Here is a 22472-nt window from a genome sequence, read left to right as displayed (position 1 = left end):
GAAAGAGTGGAAGGGGGACGCGTGGGAGGCTCGGGGGTGTTCCTCGGTGACCGTGGTCCCCAACAGCGCTTGTGGGGGTTTTGTAGGGATCTTTGCTCCTTTAGCTCATACAAATTCTTTGCAGCTGCAGCAGCTGAACTGTGCATTGTGTGAAAAACCACTTCTTTTGAGGCTTTTTTGACCTTCTGTCTCCTGTTTTTGCGTGATGATCCCTAAATTTTCAGTGAAAGAAGCAGCAGGCAGGGGATCCTTGTTCATGCAGTGCTGCTCTTGACTTTGTACGCTTCTGTCTGAGCCCTTACTTCTCCTCCAGCCTAGAGGCTGCCCATTCCTTGTCCGGCGCCGTTCCTGTCGCTGTCCTTGTCACCCTTTTCTGTATTTTTACCAGTTGTGCTGTGACCTCTCCGAGCTGAGGGAGCCGAACTGCATGTGGTATTTGAGGTACTCTTCCTCTCCTGATCATCCCAAACACTTAGTCAGGTTTTTGTTGCGATGGGGATGTCTGCGACAGCGCCTGCTATGGCTCCGGCCTCGCCGAAGCTCAGGTGTACCCCATCATCATCCCGCTGCGGTGTTCCTGTGCCTGCGGAGGACGGGCACGGTCACACGCGTTGCCTCAGGCTCCCGAATCCGTGGCTGTAGCAGGAGCTGGAACTGGGGAACCTCCCCGTGTCGCTGGGCAGTGTCAGTGGCGGATGAGGGTGAGCCATGGCGGTTTGTCCGGCGCAGCAGAGCAGCCCGAGCCCTTCCAGCGGCCTGCGCGTGCTGGCCAGTGGGAACGTGCCCTCGGGACAGGTCTTTGGCTGCCAGTCCCATGGCCCCTGCCCTGCCTGGGTGCCGGGGGGTGAGGAGATCTCAGCCCCCCGAGACAGAGAAAACGGTTGTTGGTGAAGTTGCTGGGGGTGCATGCACCGGGGTGCCGGGCACGGTAACTTGTGCCGTGATTCATCCCAGTTTTCCAGGGCAGACGTGGCTTTCGGGAAGGTTTGACAGGCCCCGCGTCCCGAACTGTCTGCCTGAAGACGGCTGCTGGGGCCGGGCTCCGCGGCGCTGTGCCGCCTGGCATCCAGAGGATGCAGCTCCGGCTGCTCTGCGGTGGCCGGGGAAGGGCCGCAGGGCCCGGCTCCCTGGGGAACCCGCTCGCGGTGTGGAAATACCGCTGCTGTGAGCAGCCCAGGTGGGATTAGTGTCCCAGGAGGTAGGGAAGGGAAAGGGGAAAAGGTCGGCCGGTGCTGGGAGAGCAGGGGGGTGAGGAGGGACGACGGAAGGGAACGGCAGCAGCCGCCTTTCAGCTATGGCCATCTCGGTCAGGGCAACCCTGCTCCAGCTTCGCGTATCGCATCTCGAATCTGCTTACTGGGTACCAGATCCTGAAGCTCTGCTTCGGCTGAAAAGTCCTCATTAACATTTTGGGAATACATTAATTCCCTTCCTTTCCTATTCCAACCTGCTGACTTTGATTGGCACTATTTTTTACAATAAATGCTTAATTAAAGGCATAATGACTGTATAATGATTGTATTAAAAGCAAGATGATTATAAAAATCAGCTTAGCAGCTGGAGGCTGCAGGGCTGGAATAGCTCGGAGCAGAAATCAGTGCGGCGGTGCTGTGGCGGCTGTGCTCGCACGTTGATTATACGCAGCGTCTCTGTTGCCGTTGCGCTCGCGGACCCCCAGTCCGCCCCCAGCCCCCTCGCTCTGAGCACTGTACGGGATTCACCGCAGAAATACCTTCTGCCTTAAGCGATTTCAGCCTAAACCAGCAGTAGGTGGGGGAAAGGCAGATGTGCCATTGCTGCCGGGAGTGCTGCAGATGAGGAGCAGAGCTGTGGGGTGGAGGAAGCTACAGAGCGTAATGCTCTTCTGCATCAGCACCAGCTGCAGCCTCAGGTCCCTGCTGGGCTCCGAGTCCCACAGACCAACGAGCCAAGTTCAAGGTCTGGGTCCCTCTCTGCAGGGCACAGCACATCCCTGACCACCACAAGGAGCCTGAAGTTCTGGGCTGAGACCATGACTGACCGCGTTGCTCCTCGGGCACAGTGACACTGTCCCCAGCCAGGGTGAGACGTGCCGGTTTAGGGACAGCTTGCTGCCAGCTCGCCAGTCTGCCCTCCTGGCGTCACTGCCTCCTGCTCCGGGCACCACCGCTCCTTACTGGGCCACCTCTGCGACCGTCCGGACATGGTCCCTGTACGACCAAATCGGGTCCTTCTCTGCCCAGTCACCAGCTCACTCCCTGCTCGTGCAGACCTTGCCCCTGAGGAGAGATGGGCATGGAACGTGACAGTTGGGTGCGTTGGCCACCCTTTGTGGTGTGTCCTTAAAGCACTGATGAGCATGACATGAAACTCAGATAGAGCAGAGGTGACCCAGGAGAGGGAGCGTGACAAACCCAGGCAGAGCCTGTGGGTTGTCTTCTGTTGGACCATGTGCTGTGCTGCAGGACCGTGCAGGGCCAAGGGCAGCGTCTTCTGGTCTTACCCCTTCTGTACCGGCTCCTGCCCTTCCCTTCTAATGGCACTCAGGTGGATCCCATCTGCTCCTGGAGACTTTTCAGGTCCCCAGGCCTTGAGCTTAATTGCTTTTACCTGCCGGCATCTGAAGGTGCCAGGAAAGTTGCAATGCAGTCGGTGACAGATGGTGCAAGCGAGGGTGGTCTGAGCTTTCTCTGCCGTGCCAGTTCCCTCTTTGTGCCCGTTCTTCAGGTCACGTCCCCGTTCATCCATAATGATCTCATCTCCTCCACTGCTATATTTGAGCTCTGTGCCACCTCAGATCTCATTTGGACCCAGCTGTGCTCTGTTCCTCCGCGGGAGCTGGAGCCCCAAACCTAACAAGGTACAGGAGAGGCAATTTAGAGAGAGCCCCTCGCCCCAGACTGTTCCTTGTGCCGTGCCTGGGTCAGGGTAATCTGTGAGAAAAGCTGAAGGTTGCAAATGTAATAAAGCATAAACACTTAATATGATGTTCAAGGGCAGTTTTAATAAAAGTTGCGAGCTATTTTAGTGTGGTAAAGCAATGGTAGGAACAGGCGCTGAGAGGAGTCCTTTTGGGTTCTTGCTGTCCAGAGATGTGTCCCCCTGAAGTGGGTTACGTCCATCGAAGCGCAGGTTGTGTTCGTAGCAGAAGCTGTTCTGGTGGTCCTGGGTGGGAAATGTCGTGTCTCTGGCTGGGAGCGTTCGAGCACAGGTTGTGCCTGCGGGCAGGCGCTGCCGGGAGGGACTGGGCACTGTCACTGGGTTGTCACCAGCGCCACCACGCTGTGCCGCCGCAGGGGAGGCTGCGGGTCTGCGGAGCTGCTCTGCTTCAGGGTGTCCCTTTCGCGGGGACAGAGGGGGCGCAGAGCTGCCACCACAGACCTGTCCCTGGACTGCCCGGTGCGAAAGGCTGTGGGGAGCCAGTGTGTGCAAACCTCTGCCAGACCCGTCAGGCTCGTTTGGTTTGTGTTCTTCTGACCTGGGCTGAGCAGCGTGCTGGTCCCGTGCCTGTGCTCTTGGGAACAGGACGAGTGGTGATTTCTGCTCCTCGGGCACGCAGCGTAGTCCCCAGAAAAAGCAGTGCTTCTCTTTTTACGGGCAGAGCTGGTCCAAGCTTGGGGAAGAAACTCTTGCGGAAGGAACCCAGCACAGCCTTACTGCCCTCCGCTTCGGGCCCAGCTGCACGGACCGCCTGGGCAAGTGGCTGCTGCAGCACTTGGCTGATGCTTTGGACCACTGTAAAATGGAATTCTCCTCAGGATTTCATCAGGAACAATGAGGAAACACACCCCACCCCTCTTCTTTTATTTCTAATGCAGCAATGAAGGTTTTCCTTCCTTTTTGTCCTTCTCTGTTTTAAAAATCGTTTAGACATAAGCCACCACGAAGGCAAAATAGTAGGGTACCAAAAAAGTCACGTCCGTCATCTTGGCCTCTTCCTGTATAGGGAGCAGATCTAAGTGCCTCATCCTCAGAGTTCGCTTTAGTTTGGGGGTCTTTTTTGTCCCTTCTTCTTGGGATGATTTGCGTTTTCTGCCTGACTTGGAAGTCTACGATCTGGCATGCTGAGTTACTGCCGAAGTCCATGACTTTAACACTGTTTCCGCTGGCTTTGCTGTTCTGAAGATGCTTCGAGAGCATCCTCTCCTCAGGAGCCACACGCTTGACCAGGTAGTCTTCTCTGCTTGTTCGTTTCAGCACGGCAGGCTGCAGCCTGTGCTCAGGCCACCACATGCAGCTGCACTATTCACTTTTTTCATCCACTGGTAACTATAAATCGTACCAACAATTTCATGGGATCACTGGAGGCTGCAGTTTGAGCAAGCCAAGGCAAAGGCTGTACGTTGTTGGGTGTTCGATACCCTACACCGAGATGTCCTGTGCCCAAGACTAAAAGCATCTTAAAACCTGCTCTGCTGTGATGGTAGTTTTAAACTATTAAGATTCTTAGTGAGATAATTCAAAGGGGGATTTTTGGTCTCATCTGTATGGTCTGAATATCTGCTCTTATTTGCTATCTTAACCCCTACTGTGATTTAAGGAAGGAGAATTTCAAAGAGACAGGAGTTCCTCAGCCTTATTAATTTTTCTTCTTTGTTTAAGGGGGAAACATTATTGGGCTGCAAGAGTAAACTTACATAGTAGACTCTGAAACTGTCCTAAACTGATCATTTTCACTGACGGGTTTTTGGCCAAGATCTCCACGAGCCACCAAGATTAACCTGTCTCTGGTCATAGAGAGCACCTGCAAACTCAACAGAGGGGAGTAAGTGAGAGAGAACCCACCGACTTTCTTCCTGCTCTGTGGAGAGCTGACATTTTCATGGCGTGTCTGAAGACTCTCCCCACCTGAGCTGACACTTTCTGTGTTGGATTTCTTTCTGGAGTAATTTGTTTTAATATTATAAAGAAAACGTATAACCTTTGGGTGAGATAAGTCCACTTCTTTTGCTTTGAGACTTTTTTGTCACCGTGAAGTAATAAGGTAGGGGAGATAGCCGTGGTTGAAGGATGCCAAATGGCCCTCGTGGAGGAGCAGATACACGAACCCTGTTTGGGCAGGAATGACTGGGAGCTGCTGGAGGAAGCTTCACGTGCACGTACGTCCTGGTGTAACCCGGCAGTGGCACAGCGAACCAGGTGTTGGTTCTTGGGAACAGGATGAGTGGTGATTTCTGCTCCTCGGGCACGCAGCGTAGTCCCCAGAAAAAGCAGTGCTTCTCTTTTTACAGGCAGAGCTGGTCCAAGCTTGGGGAAGAAACTCTTGCGGAAGGAACCCAGCACAGCCTTACTGCCCTCCGCTTCGGGCCCAGCTGCACGGACCGCCTGGGCAAGTGGCTGCATTGATGTTGTCTGCATTTTTGCTGCTGAAATGTTGGTGTGGCCAACTGCTCTGAACATAAGTGTAGGGCTCCCTGAGGGGAGGTGCTGAGGAAGAGTCCGGCTGTGGAAAGCATGTTGGGTGGAGGCAAGACCTGGGTAGAAGTTCTCACCCGAGTGGTAGAGCCTTTAGGGCAGGTTACACTTCCACAGCAGACTTGCTGGGTCTACAGCAGAGAGAGGTGTGGAGTGCCCTTGTTAGGGAGAGTTACACACATGCGAAGGGCTTGGAGAGGGTCCAGCCTCAGGATAGATGTAGAACTTCCCATTGGAGAGCAAAAGGCTTTCCTTGAGGAATCAAAACTGCACTGGGTTGTGCTTCTGTTCGCAGGTGATGTGGGACTGGCTTGTTGTCCACGCATAGTTCTGCAGCGTGTTTTGAGATCTATGTTGGGGTAGGTGTATTCGGTGGGATGGTGGATGCGTCTTTGGAGCACAAGACCCGTATATCCGTGCCTGGCTGACAGGAGGACTCCATTTCCATGTTGTGTGCAGACTCCGGCTTCTCATCTGTTGTCAGTAAAGGAGCAAGTGGTGTCTAACGAAGGCTTGTTCAAGTGTAACCAGGGTCAGAAGCCTCCCCAGGGCATCTCAGTGGAAGGTTATGAGGCTGGTGGACAAACCGTTTTTTTGGTTCATCTGGAGGTCCCATATGAATCTCTCCTATTTTCCCTAATTTCTTTAACTGCCAGCTTGTCTCCCCTTGGCTTTTTATTAATAAACCCAAGTGAAATCTGTTGTTGTGATGAAAGGACCCTGCAACATCTGCCAGATGGATTGTACGCAGTCAGTTTATTAATTTGATGGGGCATTTAAAATCAGCCTTTATAATTGCATTTTAATTTCATAACAAATAAAGCAGCTGTGTAGAGTGAAAAGTTGGGCTATTGTGGCGGACACTGGGGGCTCGCTGCCTCTGGAAATGCCGTGGATTTTACAGCTTGACCCATCACGGACCTGTGAACTTCATCAGGTCACGGGGTTTGAGAGCCCCCCGGGCCCGGGAGGTAGGAAGGCTGCGGTGTCGTCGTGCTGGTCCCAGAGACTGCACCTTCCGCGGTCCGACACAGCTGAGACCCGCTCGGCACAACTGGTGGGCTGCTTCTGGAGAGAGGATACTGCTGCCGTTGGTTCCCAGGTGCTCCTGGGGGTTGGGTATCAGGAGTGTGAGTGATTGTGCACTCGAGAGTACGTAGCCTGTGCACGCAGTGTGCTGGTGTGGAAGGTGAGCTGGGAGTTAACGGGGCTCCGAGCAAAGGATTTAAAGCCTCCTGGAACTTTACATCGCTTGGCTTACTTCCAGTTTTGGCTACGTCTCAGTATAGACACAGGCAAATTAAACAGAAAGGGGGAGAAACCTTTCCTAGTGGTGGGAAACAATAACGGGAAGAAACTCGGAGCCTGATAAGCTCTGGAACTAAGTGAAGGTCACAGCACAATGCTACTGCTCAGATGAGGGACTTGACCAAAAAATGGGTCAGTTGCTGATGATTTTTCAGAGCTCAGCAGCAGTCATTTACAGCTGACATTGAGCAACCTGTGCTGTCGGCACGGTTCCGGCAACTTCCCCTTTTCTGGGTCCGTGGTACGGCACTGGCTCCTAAGGGAACAACGTGGCTGGGAGGCCGTGTCCTCTCCACGTTGGCCTCTCAAACAGATTTGGGTGCTTTGTGTGATAGCCAGGTTACATGAGAGATTGTCCAGGACATGGAGTTGTTGCATAAGTCAAGGCAAAGTTTGCATGTTTGCTGGGAAATTTTTTTGGAATAAAACAGCGTAGATACCTGCGTAGGACATGTTGGATTACAAGTACGTAGTGGTGCTGTTCCCATGGTGTGATGTGCATCCAGTCTTGGAGTGAGGTCAGGGTACCTCTTCCACTTTTTTTCATTTTGTAGCCTTCTGGAGTTTCTGTGCTTGTGACACGTGTTCCAGGGACCAGCTCTGCTGGGGTAGGGTTGGGTATAAACTGGAACACGATCTCAGCAATGCAGTCCAGTTTACGGCTTCGGCCGTGCTTGGCAGCTGTGTATTGCAGCTAATCTGGAACTGCGAGTAATCCGGTGTCCCCGGGGGTTTAGGAGACCCTGAAGCCCTGTGGTGTATGGACAGCAGTGGTGCTATTAGCACAACGGTCCCAGGTGATCGCAGAATCATCCTCATGGATTACCGAGCACTGCAGATACGCCACGTGCGGTCATGTATCAGGTTTGACAGAAACACAAACGCTGCGTCTGCCTTTCTCCCTCACCCTTGAGGGTATCTTTCATGGTCAGGGTGGCTTCAGGGTGTCCTTTCCATCAGAGTGGCCAGGGAAGGTCTCCAAAACCCAGGTCTGATACCCCTCTCTGTGCATCAGTGCGCAGCTTTGCGCTGCCTGTTCCCAAGGCACAGTGCAATACCTCTGGGTTCCTGAGATGCGCCTTATCACGAGGTTTGAGAGTCTTTGGATTCAGGATCTATATCTGTCCCCAAATGGCTTCCTGATAGTCATTTAATAGATAAAACAAGCAGAAAGGCTTTGTCCCTTGTTTGTAGCTCAAGCCATAAGATGCGAATTCTGATGTTTTTCTGCCGCTCAGGGGGCTGAAACTAAATTAACCTGTTATCGAGGAATTTGGCCATGACGGCTCCCAAGGACGCAGGCAGCGGGCGAGATGTGGGTGCAGTGCCTGAGCGCGACTGACGGGGCTGCGGGGGCGGAATCGAAGGGAACGCAGTGGGGTCCCGTGTCTCGCAGTCCCCGGCTCAGTGAAGGAAAGGGCCACTCTGACCAGTGCCGGGGTGGCCCAGAGAGAGCTGTGGTAGGCGGGTTTGTGTTGGAGCATCCGGGAAGGTCCTGGGGAGTACCAGGGCTGTCCTCGGACGCTGCCTGTGCCACGTGGCAGAGGAGTGCTGGGGAGAGCAGTGCCCTCCGGCGCTGGTGGCTGTCAGGGTTTGACAGCGCCGTTAGAGCGAGTGGGAAGCCGGGAGACGAGCTGAGTGTGAGGGACCTCAGCAGAGTTCAGGGCGGGGGTCCGAAGGGAAGAGGAGCAGAGCTATGGGTAAGGGTTGACAGGAGGAAGCCTGCGAAAAATGAAATTAAGGTGCCACACACTGGGACGCAGGGCCTGCAGAGTTCTCCTTGTTGCCCTCTTAAGTTCTTTATCTTCATGCGTTAACTTGTCCCCAGCCCAGCGGAATCTCAACTGGAAGTCACGTTTGCGTACTGCAGTGGCTGTGCTGGTGTAGACGGGGTCGTTTCAGCTTCTCCCCTCGTCAGGGGCTCGGCAGCGCTGTGAGCGCGGGCAGCGGTCCGTCTGCGTGGCCATGAAATTGCATGTTTGTTTGATTTTAATGTTCTGGAGTAGATGATGGATGCAGCGTGTCACAAACTTCTGAATCTGTGTCATTAGCTCTGGGGTGACAAATGGAAAGTGTGCTGATGGGACCTCCCAACACCAGGGCTGGGCTGTACCTGGAATTGGTCGGCAGCTCTGGTGCGCACCCATCTCATGTCTTCATCTGGGAACAGAGGTAATAAATTGGTGGGTGTGTTGGAGAAAACTACTGTGGCACCTCTGTTGTAAGTGCAAAGAGGCCCCGGGGCGGGCTCATGTCTCCAACAGCCGCCACTTGACACTGCTGGCCGGGAGGAGACCTTCTTCCCACAGGGCTCATGGGTGTCCCACAGGGAGCCCTGGGGAGAAGCCTGCTGAGAGCCTATTCCCTGCTCCACCGGTGGATCCTCGTCTTCCAGCTCTCTTCTCTCCTCGTAGTAATGGCGTTAGGTGGGAATAACAACCGAAACATTTCTTAAAAGATGCCCCTGATGGCAGAGGCCGAAGGGGTGTGTGGGCCGCCCAGGTTGGAGCTCAGGGCCGTGCAGCGTCTCCAGTGAGACTTGGAATGGGAGCGCTCCGCGGGCTGTGCTGCGGTCCGGGCACGGTGCCGTCCTTGGAGAACCTGGGAGGAGGAATATGGCGGTGCTTCCCTTTTATGGGGAAACCTCTGATGCTGAAGAGAGATCCCATCTTCCTCAGAGCGAGATGGGACCGTACGTGATGAGCAAACGCTGCGGGAACTGGGCCGGGACTGCCGCGGCCCCAGCGCCCGCCCGAGGGATCCCTGCGCCAACGGAGCGGGAGAGGGAGGTTGTCTGGCAAGACAGCGCAGAGGAGGACGATTTTGCTGGAGCAGTGAATGAGACAAGGGTTGGCCCGAGCACAGCCTCGTGCATAAATGAGCAGCTTGGGCGCTGGGAGTGACATTTCTAATAGGGAGGGAACAATAACAAATCAAAGTGGGGCGAATCTGTGTCGGAGAGACTGTGCAAGGCTTCTTCTGGGATTACTCTGGAAAGGAGCAATCACAGATCAGTGTGTAGGGGGCGGAAGGAAGGGAAAGCCCGTGGCCACTGTGGGTTGGGTTGTTTTTTTCTTTTTTTAATTTCTTTTGCTCTTGGAACCTGTGAAGCCAAGGAAAACGGGAGTCTTGAGGAACAGGGGTGGTAGGAACAAACTGAAGAGTTTTGAAGTCCTGGGTGCCTGTGATGTTTCCAGCCCATGTGAAAGGCATATCTCAGTAGCATCTGGAGTCCTGTCAGGTTGGAGACCCGCTTTGTGCTGTGCGCCAGAGAAGAGGCAGGACCAGATCCTGGAACTGCAGGTCGTAGAGTCAAACACCAGAACAGCTGGCAAGGCAAATACGGGGTGTGAAGAGGTGGTCTTAAAGACCCGACGCGGCTGAGCTGGTTCTATGTATAGGCTTTAAGGGTTAAATGGAATTGGAATGAATGGAAGGAACACAAGGGAAAAAAGCATAGTCTTTGGTCAGGACAACTGCCTTGTCATCTGCAGCTGGCTGGGGTCCATACGCAGCGTTTCAGTCGGGAATTTTCCACGAGACCTGAAGAATGCTACAGTGGATTCTCCAAGGGAGGGGTTTGCAGGTGCATGTAGTAGTAGGCAACAGAAGATGGTCTGGAAGACATGTTTGGAGATGATTAAGGGCTGCAAATGGGGTGGGGGAAAGTTGGGTCAGGTCCATGGTAGAACGGCAGTGGAAGGTGGATGTGTGCCTCATAGGGGAAGGTAGGAATTTACTATAGGAGTGAAGAGGGAGCCAGCGAGAGAACCCTCAGGAGTGATTGAGAGAAAGCCAAGATGACTTCAGCAGCTGCTGTGGGCTTTTCCTCCAGGGCCCTGTGGCAGCAGGTTAAAGGATCCGCGCAGGCAACCCCAGCTCGAGAGTGCGGCAGTCGCTTGGGCTTCTTTCTTCAGGCCGTGGAGCAAACAGCAGAGTAGCGCGACTCTGGGAAATGGCAGTGGGAGTTGACTGGCCGGGATCTGGGATCCAGAGTTGATTAGCTATGACTTCCTTCACTAAAGAAATATTTTCCTAGTATGGCTTGTTTGTTAATTTCTTCAAAGAGTATTTAAGCATTTCATGTGCACATCCCGACACGACTTGGTATATGCCTCATTACCATGTTTATAGCTATTCAAATTACCAGTGACCTTCAGAGCCGATGGTTGTGTGTATGAGTTGCCCAGCTTGCATCAATGATTTGTGGGCCTCGGTAGACCATTTATTTCTCTTCTCCTGTCAGCACCAGATTTTTCTTGACCGCTGTGGTATTGCCCACTTGGTCTAAGGCCCCCGTGGGAGAGATGAGTTGGGCTCACAGGGACTTCTGAGTCTAGCACCGAAGGAGAAGGGCCTGACAGTGCAGAAGAAAATGAAACAGGCTTTTGGAGTGACTTCTCAGGAGAGACTTGAAGAGACCGCTGAGAGATGGCATCACGTGTCACATCAGGCTCTGGTGAAGTCCAGCTGACTCCAAGCAGCTGCTTTGAGTGCTGTCCTTTTGGTGTGCTGTAGCTTCAGAGCTCCTTGGCACCCATCTGCTCCTCTCCCTGCCAGCCCAAAGCTCATGCTCTCGGTACCTCATTTCTGAAGAATTTGTGCGTTTATTCGGCAAGAAAAGTTCGAATGAGCTGACTGAGGCACCTGTCTTCTTCACCTCAGCCTTTGCTGATAAAACCAGGCTTCAGCAATCCTAGGCCCCTGAGAGTGGTGGGATAAACCATGGTAAGGTAGGCATACCCTCAGAGGAGGAGGGTCAGGTTAGGGAGCATTCAGACAAACTGGACAGACACAAGTCCATGGGCCTGATGGATCGCACCCATGAGTGCAGAGGGAGCTGGCTGATGGCATCGCCAGGCCACTCTCCACCATCTCTGACAGGTCATGGTGGTCAGGAGAGGTTCCTGACAGCTGGAAGAAAGCAAATGTCCCTCCTGTTTTCAAGAAGGATAAAGGAGAGGGTGTGGGGAACTCCAGGCTGGTCAGTCTCATCTTGATCCCTGGGAAGGTGATGGAGGAACTAACCCTGGAAACCATTTCCAAACATGTGAAGGACAAGGTGGTGATTAGGAGTAGCCAGCCTGGACTTGTGCAGGGAAAACCCTGCTTAACCAACCTGACAGCCCTCTACAGTGAGGGGATGAGCCTGTTGGGTGAGGTGAGAGCAGCGGATGTTGTTTATCTTGACTTGAGCAAGGTTTTTACATTGTCTCGTGTAACGTCCTCAGAGACAAACTGGTGAAATATGGACAACTAAATTGTTCCTTTCGTTGGAATAGACTCAGTTTGCTGTTACCTTAAAATCTGTGTTCAGCTTGCTGCCAGACAGGCTGAAACTTCAGTCCTTCCGATCCCTAAGAAGTAGCAAATGTTAAAAAGGAGTACTACACGATTGAAGAACCAAGCATGAGAATGCAAGAACAGAAGGCTCTGGAGAGCTGGATGAGCTCTCCTCCATGAAGGGCTGGTTTGGATGTCGGAAATACCAAGTATTAGAAAAGAGAAATTTTCCATTGGGAAGTGTTAGCAGAGCTGCTGAAGCATGGATGAGAGCAGTGGGAAATAAGGTACAGATTTGGGTCTATTCCAGATTGTGATAACATCGCAACCTTTGGAGAGCAGAAGCATTTGCATCTCAGGAAAAGATCTGGAGAGGAGACTGAAATGAGTCTCCTGTTTGGCTTGTAAATCAGGCTGCCTTGTGTGTTTGTTGTTCCCTTGCTTCCTACAGGAGTAATGCCTGGACACGGGCAGTTGTGAAGTTCCTCTTCTTTGGGGAATTTGCTTTGGCTGGCATGGAGCAGTGCTTGATTTATTAATAACTCTGGTGTTTGGATTTAGCTATGAATGACATATGGGCGCTGTGGCGATGGGTGCAGGGATGGTGCAGGGATAGCGCTGCCTGTGAAGTGCTGGGAGGGAGCTGAGTTGGAAAGGTGGCAGCACATGGTGGAGTGTGGATGTGTCTGTGCCTTCTGCCCGTCGGGATGTCAAATACCACAGTAATTCAGGTGTTTATTTGTTAAGTAATTAAAAAAACCCACAACCCAGAGTTGTCCACTCAGTTACCAGCGGCAGAAGTCCCAGGCTGGCAGTGGGACCATGGTCCGTGTCGGGGGTAAGCTGTGCTGCAACGTGCGTAATCACATGATCTTTTTTCCTGAGCTGAGAGTCCCGTAAGTCTGCCCACTGGGAGTTAAGCCGTAAGTTGTATTCCCAGCACGGCATTTACCTGCCTTACTGGGAAGGACGGCTTTCCCTTCCAGCCCTGCGCGTCGCTGGGGCGGGCGGTCATCACCCTGGAGCAGCGGGAGCAAGTTCCCCAGAGGTGTTGGCCAAGAGCACAAGGACTTCTGTGTGGTCGGCGCAGCTGATATTTTGGCTCAAGAGAGGAAAAGAGAAAAGAAACCATTTTCCTCGGAGGCCTTTGGCTTGGAAGGCACCACTGCATTAGTGAAGAGAGCTAATTACACGGGGATTTGTGTAGAGGTGACCGGCTGGGGCAGAAAGCAGTGCAGCTAACACACATGGAGCTCGAGCGCTGAAGGAGGTGCAGGGAGGGACCCCGGGGTGGTGGAGGACAGCAGGGTGACACAGAGGTGACGGGCGGCAGTGTGGCCCTTTGAGCACGATGCTACTGCCTCCCCGTGCTGGGGTGAAGCAGAGACATCCAGGAGAGAGGAGCCGAGCGTGGTCCTGAGGGCCCTTGGTGGCCCTCAGGATGGATGCCCCACCGTGTTTCAGCTGTAGGGGGAAGTGTCTCCATGGGGAGGTGATCTGAGAGGATGGCTTTTTGGGAGTGGGAGCTCACCCTTTCAAACCGGGCGTTTTTGTGCATTCTGCAGAGTGACCAGCCCGTTCGGAGGTGATGGGTAAAAAAGTGAGGAGCGGTGGGATACTGGGAATTGTGCAGAATCCTTGTGCTGTGGTCAAGATGAGCAGTAACTGCTGTTTGCGTAGCTCTGACACCATGCACAGCCATAAGATATTTGTGGTACAAATTTTGTTATTATCAGCATTTATCTCGAGAGCTATTCCTACTGAGGATCGACGATCCGCTTGCTGGGGATCGTGTCGTAGCGGTGGTCTCATTTTCTTGGTGGTTTCTTGCATCTGGAGCTGAATAACCCTGGTCAGCTCTGTGTTGTCTGCCTGGTTGCAGCTGTAGCAGAACGAGACAGTAAGGTTTCCCTGTGCTTGCTGGTTGCCTCATCACTGTCATCCCGTTGCCAAAGGTCCTTTTTGGTAATCAGCCGCAGGAGGTTCCTCATCTTTCATGGTGGCCTGCCCGACGGCTGGAGGGAGCATCCCGCAGCCTCCAGGGTCACCACGGCCTTTGTGCTGGGTCAGGCCCCGAGACTTGTCCACAAACCTGCGGTCTCTGCCCCTGGGAGAAGCAGCTCTCTCTTTCACCCCCAAATTCACTTGAGTACGCTTCAGATTGCAGGCGAGCTCAAAATGAAGATGAAGTTTCTGCTACCAAAGCCACAAGGCTGAGTTACGACTACAAAGTTGGAGAAACAGCCATAGGAAAAAAAACCTAAGATAAGATGCTGCGAGTTTAAAATAGACCCGACATCGGCCTTTTCCTTCCGCTGTTGTCCGGGGGTTCGCGGGCAGCTTAAGAATCCGGCGCAGTGTCCCCTCTCTGTACTGAGGGGTTTTATAACGGCTCCTGACGTTTCAAAGCAAGTCTGGGGAAACTGCGGGTCTCTGCGCTAATCAAGGGGACCTCTTGGTGTGGCGGGCTTGTTTTTAAGAACTTGTTATCCAGATAATGCTGAGGGAATACTTTTGAGATCGTTGGCGGCAAGGACCCCGCGATGCTGACTCTCGTGTTTGGTTTTTGTCTGGATGTCAAACGTATTGCTGTTACAAATGCAACGCCGTAATGTTTTCCGAAGGATGTATCAAAAGCTTATCACTTTCGGGTGATCTGCAGCAGTTTCTCTTGATCTATAGCATTTTATAGGCTACATCTAACACATTAATTCACAATCTGTTCCAGAGACCACTGTGTTAAAAAGAGTTAGGAAAGCATTGTGAGCCACGGTCACCTAAAAGCATACGTAACTGCTCTCCTTCTCCTCTTTCTTGGATCGGGATGGTGCAGTTAATTGGCCTTGTAAGTGCCTCAATTCAAGTGAGAGGTGCACAACAGCCGTTTTCTGGATAAAATAGGGGTCATATCTGGGCACTCTGGGTACAATATATAAATGGGGAACATCCAGAAAGATCGGTAATGATTCTCGCCTCCCTTTTTTTCTCTCACATTGTGCCTGTTCTTGTTCTCTTGGGTGCTCGGGGAATGACAATTGTTTTCTCTGTGGCCATAGGAAACGTAATGGTCACATCTGATGCCTTTTTAAATGTCCCAGAACAATCCAGATCTGTCTTGCAGAGCCTGCTAGCATAAGGTGTGGGGGATCCGTTGCGGGGAGCTCGGAGATGGCAGCTGACATCAAACATGCATTTGCCGGCAAGGGTTGTCATAGCAGAAACCTCAGACTGTTTTGTACCCTGGAGCTGTGCTGGCTGGTCTGCCTTGGGCCCCGGTTCACCCTCCAGGAGCAATGAGAAGTGCTGGGTTCCTCTGTAGCGCTCCGACAGTTTGTGTCCTGGCTACCTGAAAGCTGTCCTTTCCCGCCGGTGCTCGGTGGGGAGTTCCAGCTGATAGTTCCCTGATGTGATTCTCCGTTAAAATCTCCTTGACTCTGAATTCATTTAGTCTTCAGAGCACGTTTCAAGACTTCCTTCCTGCTTCTCTCAGCTTTGAGCAAGTAAAAACAAGGCTTAATGGGTTGGGAGAATTTTGCTGTGACAGTGCAGTGCCTTCGTGTTCGCTGTGTCATTTAGAGTGGAACAGCTCGCCGTTTCTTGAACACGGACCAGTCAGGACACCCCCGCTCTCAGGTGACTTGTGTTGCCACCTCGGCCAATTTCTTCCCCTCTCTGCGTCTTGTTTTCCTTATGGGGCTGTGATTTCCCTGTTGCTCTGAGGATGTCAGAAGTTACGGTAGGTTGCACCTTTCCAGGAAATGGTTTTACCAAAGCCGCTGTTGTGGCTGCGTCCCCCGTTAACAATCCTTCTTACAAAGATGGGTGCACCAATTTGCTGTTTCATTTTCGCAACACACGGCTGCACGGAGGCCATTGTCTACACTCTCTGTCTTCTGGACATGGGTGAGAGAAGCTTTTGAAGGCTTCTTGAGGTGCTCTCTTCCTCCAGACCCCAGACAAATTTTCTGTGCTCTGCCCTTCCGTGTTTCCCCTGCGTTACCGCCATACGATGCTCGTTCTGGCCTTCCCTTCTTCTGGAGGCCCTCCTCATTCTCACCCACCTTTGTCTTTCTCCCCACAGTGCTGAGTATCGGCGAAGGTGGCTTCTGGGAAGGAACCGTGAAAGGAAGGACTGGCTGGTTCCCGGCAGAATGTGTTGAGGAGGTGCAGATGCGACAGTATGATCCGCGGCAAGGTAAGCTCTCTTCTACGTCTGAGTGTCTCTCAGCAGACGCGCTGGACAGCCCCGCAAACTCAGAAGTACTCACTTTAAATTTCTAGCAGTCTCTTGAGTTTGCCCGTTCTTTGCAGTGGGCGATGTTACTGGGTGCATCCAGTGGCAGACTCGCTGATCCGTGGTAAGTGTGCGGTACTGTCGTGGGGACAGCAGTCATCGGTCCCTTTTGTGCAGATGGCTGCGGTGTCAGGGTCTTCTGCAGGCAACAGTGAGTGATGGAGCAAGAGAGCGTGACTGTTGATCTGAACCTCCAACCCCGCATTGCATTTTAAGAGACTTCAAAAGAAAACAGCAATTTGCATGTGTTTGTTCTAGTCCAACAGAAAATATTAAAAATGACTGTGACTCAGCCCTGGCACTCCCGACTCTCCGTCTCCAGCACCAGCCACCAAATCTGCTGTTCCTGGAGGACAGCAGTGTCGGGAGGAGCTGTGGATTGCGTGTGCCAAACAGCACAGTGTTCTTGGAGGTCACCGTGACTTAATGGGTCTCCTGCTGTTGTGGGGTGTATCACCACAGCTTCCCCCTTGTCACTGACGTCTGCCCGGGCAGTGTTCCTCTCCCAGCCTGAGGACTGGGTGGGAAACACTTCTGGCAAGACTGAACTTGTCCCAGTGTACAGCAACTGAAAAGAACATCTGGATTATTTTTTTTTTTTTATTTCTTTTTGAATGAATGACTTAGGAGAGGAGAGAAGTGGCCCTGATTTGACAGATTCAGTGGAGTTCACTTTGCATGTTAAAAGAGCTTTAAAATTCACACAGCTGGATTCTGCTAAGTGAGATTGCAAAGCTGGAAACAAAGTTGTAGGAGAGAGAAGAAAATCAATAAAATACAGTTCTCTGTTTTGCACAACAACTAGTTTTAATTGGTTTCTGGAAGCCTGAACCCACTTATAAAGTCTTTTCTCTGCTCCAATCCCAATCCTTCCTGAGAGTTTTAAATGTTTATGTTTGCACCCTCAGGCACCTCCTTAGCGGGATGCTTGGGTTCCATGGGTGAGCCGCCAGCTCTGTGTGCTGTGATGGGTATGTGGCAGGTCACGTGTGCCCTGGGACAGTTACACGTCAGTCCCTGCGGGTAAAGTATTAGGTGCCTCTGGGACCTAAGGAGGTGATTCTGCCCCTCTACTCCACTCTCATGGACTTTTTACTGGGGCATATAGTGATAGGACGAGGAGGAATGGCTTCAAACTGGAAGAGGGCAGGTTTAGATTAAACATTAGGAAGAAGTTGTTCACTCTGAGGGTGGTGAGGCACTGGCACAGGTTGCCCAGAGAGGTTGTTGAGGCCCCATCCCTGGAGGTGTTCAAGGCCAGGCTGGAGGTGGCCTTGGGCAACCTGGGCTGGTGGGAGGTGTCCCTGCCCAGGGCAGGGGGTTGGAACTCGATGATCTTCAAGGTCCTTTCCAACCTAAACCATTCTATGATTCTGTGACCTGGTCCTGTGGCCGTGGAGGGTGTAGTGGGAGCGGAACCCCACCAGTAGCAGTACGAACCTGCACTGCAGGGTCTGATCAGCAAAGCTTTCCTGCCCCCGCCACCGAACTGGTTCAGCTGTTAGCTCTCCAGTCTGTGGGCCCAGCTCATGTTCCCAGTGCTCGTTCCTATTCTTCCTTCAAATTCTCTATGTATTTGCTTCATCTTTCTGTGCTGGTCCCCCACGTCTTTGCACTCTCCTGGCCAGAGAAGGCTCCTATTTTGTGAACTCAGCTGTGCTCTGGGCCCGTCAGAAGAGAAGCAAATGTGTTTCTGTTGCGCTGATGGGAAACCCTTGATGACAGTGAAGATTCGAGTGGGGTATTCCTTCTTTTTCAGGGGTGATTAGGGCTAATGAGTTGGGATTTCCACTGAGATGGTTCCACCTTCCTCTCTCTGGTGCTGCTTTGGAGCTGTACTCTGGAGCCATTGCAGCGGGGGGTGGTGGGGTGTTTGCCCTGTCCTCCTATGATGCTAAATAAAGAAGAGAATAGACTAATCAACGGGGTTTATAAGCCCTTCCTGTATCTAGGAGTTCATGTTTGCTGCGTGCTTTCTTGGAGAATGTTACGTGTTTGGGTTAAATTGAAGTTGTGTAGTGCAATGTGAAAACCAGATGGTGCTTAAACACTAACGTTGGAGCAGAGGGATGAGCATTTTCCTCTGGTTGTCTATACTGTTGAGTTGTTGGCATGTCCCCTGGCGTGGTTTTGGCTTTTGATAACTTTTACTTTTCCAGACAAAGCTCGGGCACAGTTTTCAGGTACAGATTGTTTGCAGAAGGTAGTTTGGATAAGGCTGTTGTTTTTGCACAGAAGAAAGTTTAGCTGTGTGGACATGATGTTGCTCTGCCACTTCTCATCAAGATCAAAGAAGGAGAAGTGTCTGTCCTCTGAGTTTAAGGATATCCTGACAGCTGATTGGGCTGTGTGCTGGCGCAAAGGTTTTGGCCTGACTATACTTTGCTCTGGAACAAAGCAACATCAGACTTGTGGACATCTCCCACTGTGTTTATCGATTGAGGAAGGTAGCAGGGTTGCGTGGCAGATACCGGACTAGGCTCTTGTTGGAACAGATTGAAGATGACTGTGACAAGGATGAGAGCAGCTGAGGAAATTCATTGTGATCTTCATTGAAATTCAGAGAGCAACTTTCAGGGTTGACATTTTGGAGATGGTATTAGGATGTTCCTTTAACCTGTATGTATTTTCATGCTTTGAGGGAAAAGGCCATGAGTTGCATATTGATCTGCCTAAATGAGCCAAGTTCTTCTCTAAGGTTGTCTCTGGGTCAGCACTTCTCTCCCAGGTCCCAGTTCATAGACGCCGCAGCGCTTGTTGACGCTGAAGGAAGATGTCCTGTTGCCCACGTCTGTTACAGGCCCCAAGGCGAAAACTTAAGTTCTCGCTTCCCAGTGAGGGTCTCCTTAGATATCTACTGTTTGTGGAACTGAAATCCTTTGGGGACTAAACAGAATTTCTTTGGTAAATAACTCAAACTTTCCGTATGTTCTAAATGTATTTCTTCTGCCCCTGCTGAGTCAGAGCGCTCTGCTTTTGCCCATCTTCCCATAGAGGTGATCCTTCTTGTATCATCCCGACATCCCCAGAGGAGATCCAAATTCTTGTTCTCAATTCCATCACTTCATCACACACTTTTATTCCTGTGTGCACCTTCTCTAACACCATACCCCATGTTCTACTTAAAGTGGTGTGACATTTCTATTGGATTCAAGGAAGTAACCTTTTCGTGCCTTCCATGTGGTTGAAACAGGCCTTGTCTTTCTGCCAATATAGGGTCAAGCTCATCAGGTGGTCCTCCCGGCTGTTGGTAGTCTGAGACCTGTGGCTGTAAGAACCTGTGTGCAAACACCGGCTGGTCGGATCTCCCTGTCTCTGGGTCCATCATGAGATTGTGGCGTGTAGACGTGCCTTTGGGTAGTGGGAGTGCCTCCCCTCAGATCTCAAGCTGCATCGTGTGATTCTGCAGAGGAATCTCTTTGTCTCCCTGAGCAGAGGCACTGGTGGAGCTTTGGACCAGAGGGACTTTGCTCCCGCTCCCACTTGTTGAGCAGCCCCTTGGAGCTCCATTCGTGCTTGCAGAGGCGCTGTGGAGTGTCACCAGGGGGTGCGACAGGTACCATGGGCGGGCAGCACTTGTACAAGTACCTGAGAGACTGCAGATCTATCTCCAAGTGATTTAGGAAGATGGTCTTTCGCAGTGTGAATGCATGTAAGGCTAAAATGAAACAGAAGAAGAGGCTGCTCACCGGTGACCATTTATTTTTCAGCATGTCCAGCCCATATGTATGTCTGCCTCCTGTTCTCCTTCCTCTCTGCCTCCGCATGTCCCCAAGGACCACGTAGCTCTGGGTTTAGAGAGCACCAGGTCACTGAGCATGAGCTGCCTGATGGGCATCATCCAGGAGGGGTTGTAGCTTGTGCTGGAGCTACAGCCCTTTGCCTGGCGTGGTGATGCCCCAGGCAAACGTTAGGGGTGGCCCCCATGGTTGCCAAGTCACCTGCTGTTCAGCCACGGAAAGCGTTGAGAGGAGGAGCACTCGGTGAAGGGTCTCTACCCAACCGTCTGGTCCCTCAGAAACTGAAGTGGCTTTAAACCAAGAAATGAGGGGGGTGGTTTGGGTAGGCTGCTGTCTGCATTGCTAGTTTTAGTACAAGAGGAGGAAAATCAGATAGACATTGGCAGATCTTTGCCTAAAGGAGCACACGAGAGGAGGCGAGTGGACAGGTGAAGCAACAGCAAAACAGGCGGACTGCTCTGAGAAGAGGTTGTCTTCTCTGCCGATGGAGCTGGCGGTGGCCGGGAAGGTAAGGGTGAGGTATCTGGAACACAAACGCCGGCTCCTGAGTGCGGAGGGGGAGAAGCTGAGCGCAGTGATCTCGTCAGTCCAACAGCCGCTGTGGGCGAGAACAGGCAGAGCGGCGCGTCTGTGCTTCAGGGGAAGGCAGAGGTAACGCGGAGCTGCGGGTAGGGAGCGCGTGTGATGCACGGAGCGTGCAGAATCAAAGACGGGACAAAAACATATACCTCTGCACTGCTTTGGAAAATGATGGGGTAAGATATCCTGGTAATAAGGACGGAGTCTAGCTTTTTGTATCTGGTAAAGAAAAACAATGTAAATGGAATCGACTGTCTTCAGTGAGTTAAAATAGAGGCGGAATTTTGAGTGAATGATTTAAGTCAAAGCTACAAAAAGCTGCCCTTGCACGTATTCCTGGCAAAAGAGAAATCCTGCAGGTAGGGAATCCAAATGCGATTGTGCCTAGCCCTCTAGGAACAGGCAAAGCTCTCAAAGAACAAAGACTGAGATTCATCTGCAAAAAAAATCTGTATCGGGGGATCTGAAATCATAAATGTAAGCTGCGACTTGCCAAAAACTCGGCAGAGCTAGGCCTTGAGAATGTGAAGAGGAGTAATAGTAGATTCTTCGGCTGTACAAATAAAAGAGTAACGAAAGAGGATGTAGAGCTATTAAGCAACAAGAATGAGATAAAATCAAAGCTAATTAGATAAAGGTCCAAGTCTACTCGAACGGGGATGATGTTGGATGGATGGGCTATGGCGGGACTGATGCTGCCGGCTGGGGAGAAGAGTGTCAGGCCCCGAGGGCACTAATATGCCTTAGTGTCCCTGACCAGCTTCACCCGGGGTCTCCTCCCACACCACTGGTCCCAGGAGCTCTATTTATGCTCAGGCTGCGGCTTTCAGTCCCTGCCCGAGCTATGTTGGAGGAGTCCTGATCGGCAGCGCAGTCAGAGTCGTGCCCGTGGCTGGCCATGGACCCTCTTCATCCAGACCCTGACCCACGGACTGGTTTCCCAGCTTGACCCCAGACCTGCCTCGTGACTGTGGACCTGCCCAGAGATCGTTAGACCTGGCCTTAACCCTGACCAGCAGATTGGCGTCCTGGCTCGGCTTGAGACCCACCGCATCGCTGTGCTACCGCCTGTGAGCTGGACTCCTGGTTGGACCTGGCCACCGTCTCTGGGTCCGTCCCGCTGGCCTTGCTGGACTCGTGGCCGTGGGGTCTGCGGGGTTGCTGGCCCACCTCCCCGTGGGAGCAGCCCTGCCCTTGCAGCCCCCAGTGAACCAAGGACACCAGTGTTCTCAAAACATCATAGGGAAAGTTACTGGCACGTCAGCAAAGGTTTCGTGGGGTAACGGGGAACCCGCTGTGGGGCAGCGCTCTGGGCAGCCCCAGTTACGGTGCTCTGAGTTCACTGGTGCAAAAGGGTTTAAAACGGGTTTGGAAGGGAGAGAGAGAGATGGGGGAAGATGGGAAGAGGGGTAGGACAGAGCGGTGTTTATCCGGGAATGTTTTTGTGCTAAAGGAGATGGATTGACTGTGTTGGCTAAGGAAATGCTGTCGTTCCCGCGTGCTGGCATTTCAGGACAGTGTCATGGGGGAGATTATTAGTGAAGTTGGAGGAAATGTGGGGGAGCACCGGGAATTTGTCATCTGTCACTGGGTGATTAACAATTTCACCTATTAAATGCTTTCACTGATAGCTGCGGCCAAAAGGAAACTGAAATGTGCTGCTAATGTTTCCTTGTGACGTCTTATGAGGTGAGAACATTTTACTTTCGGAGCTGGATGAGTTGGCGTAACAGAAATAGGATGAAATTCGGTAGGAAAAAACGCAGGATCTTGCACTTAACAGAAAATCTTCTCGGTAGTTACACGCTAACATTTTACTTCTTGAGACAACAGGAGGAGGCATATTAGTGGTTGGGGAGATGACTGCAGCGTTG

At 52.1% G+C, this 22472-nt stretch overlaps 1 protein-coding gene across 1 annotated transcript in view; it reads left to right on the top strand.

Annotated features, from left to right (window-relative positions):
• Positions 1 to 708: 708 nt before the first annotated feature.
• SHANK3 (SH3 and multiple ankyrin repeat domains 3) overlaps positions 709 to 22472 on the top strand; it is a gene marked incomplete at its 3' end in the record, with an annotated part of 167645 nt that continues 145881 nt past the window's right edge. Inside the window, exons 1-3 of the mRNA XM_009880246.1 lie at positions 709 to 844; positions 955 to 1164; positions 16067 to 16180. Of these exons, the coding sequence (XP_009878548.1) occupies positions 709 to 844; positions 955 to 1164; positions 16067 to 16180 (460 nt within the window). The remainder of the gene's footprint in view (positions 845 to 954; positions 1165 to 16066; positions 16181 to 22472) is intronic.

Source organism: Charadrius vociferus, unplaced genomic scaffold, assembly GCF_000708025.1.
Source record: "Charadrius vociferus isolate BGI_N301 unplaced genomic scaffold, ASM70802v2 scaffold802, whole genome shotgun sequence".
Taxonomy (NCBI): domain Eukaryota; kingdom Metazoa; phylum Chordata; class Aves; order Charadriiformes; family Charadriidae; genus Charadrius; species Charadrius vociferus.
This window is presented reverse-complemented; position numbering and strand designations above follow the sequence as displayed.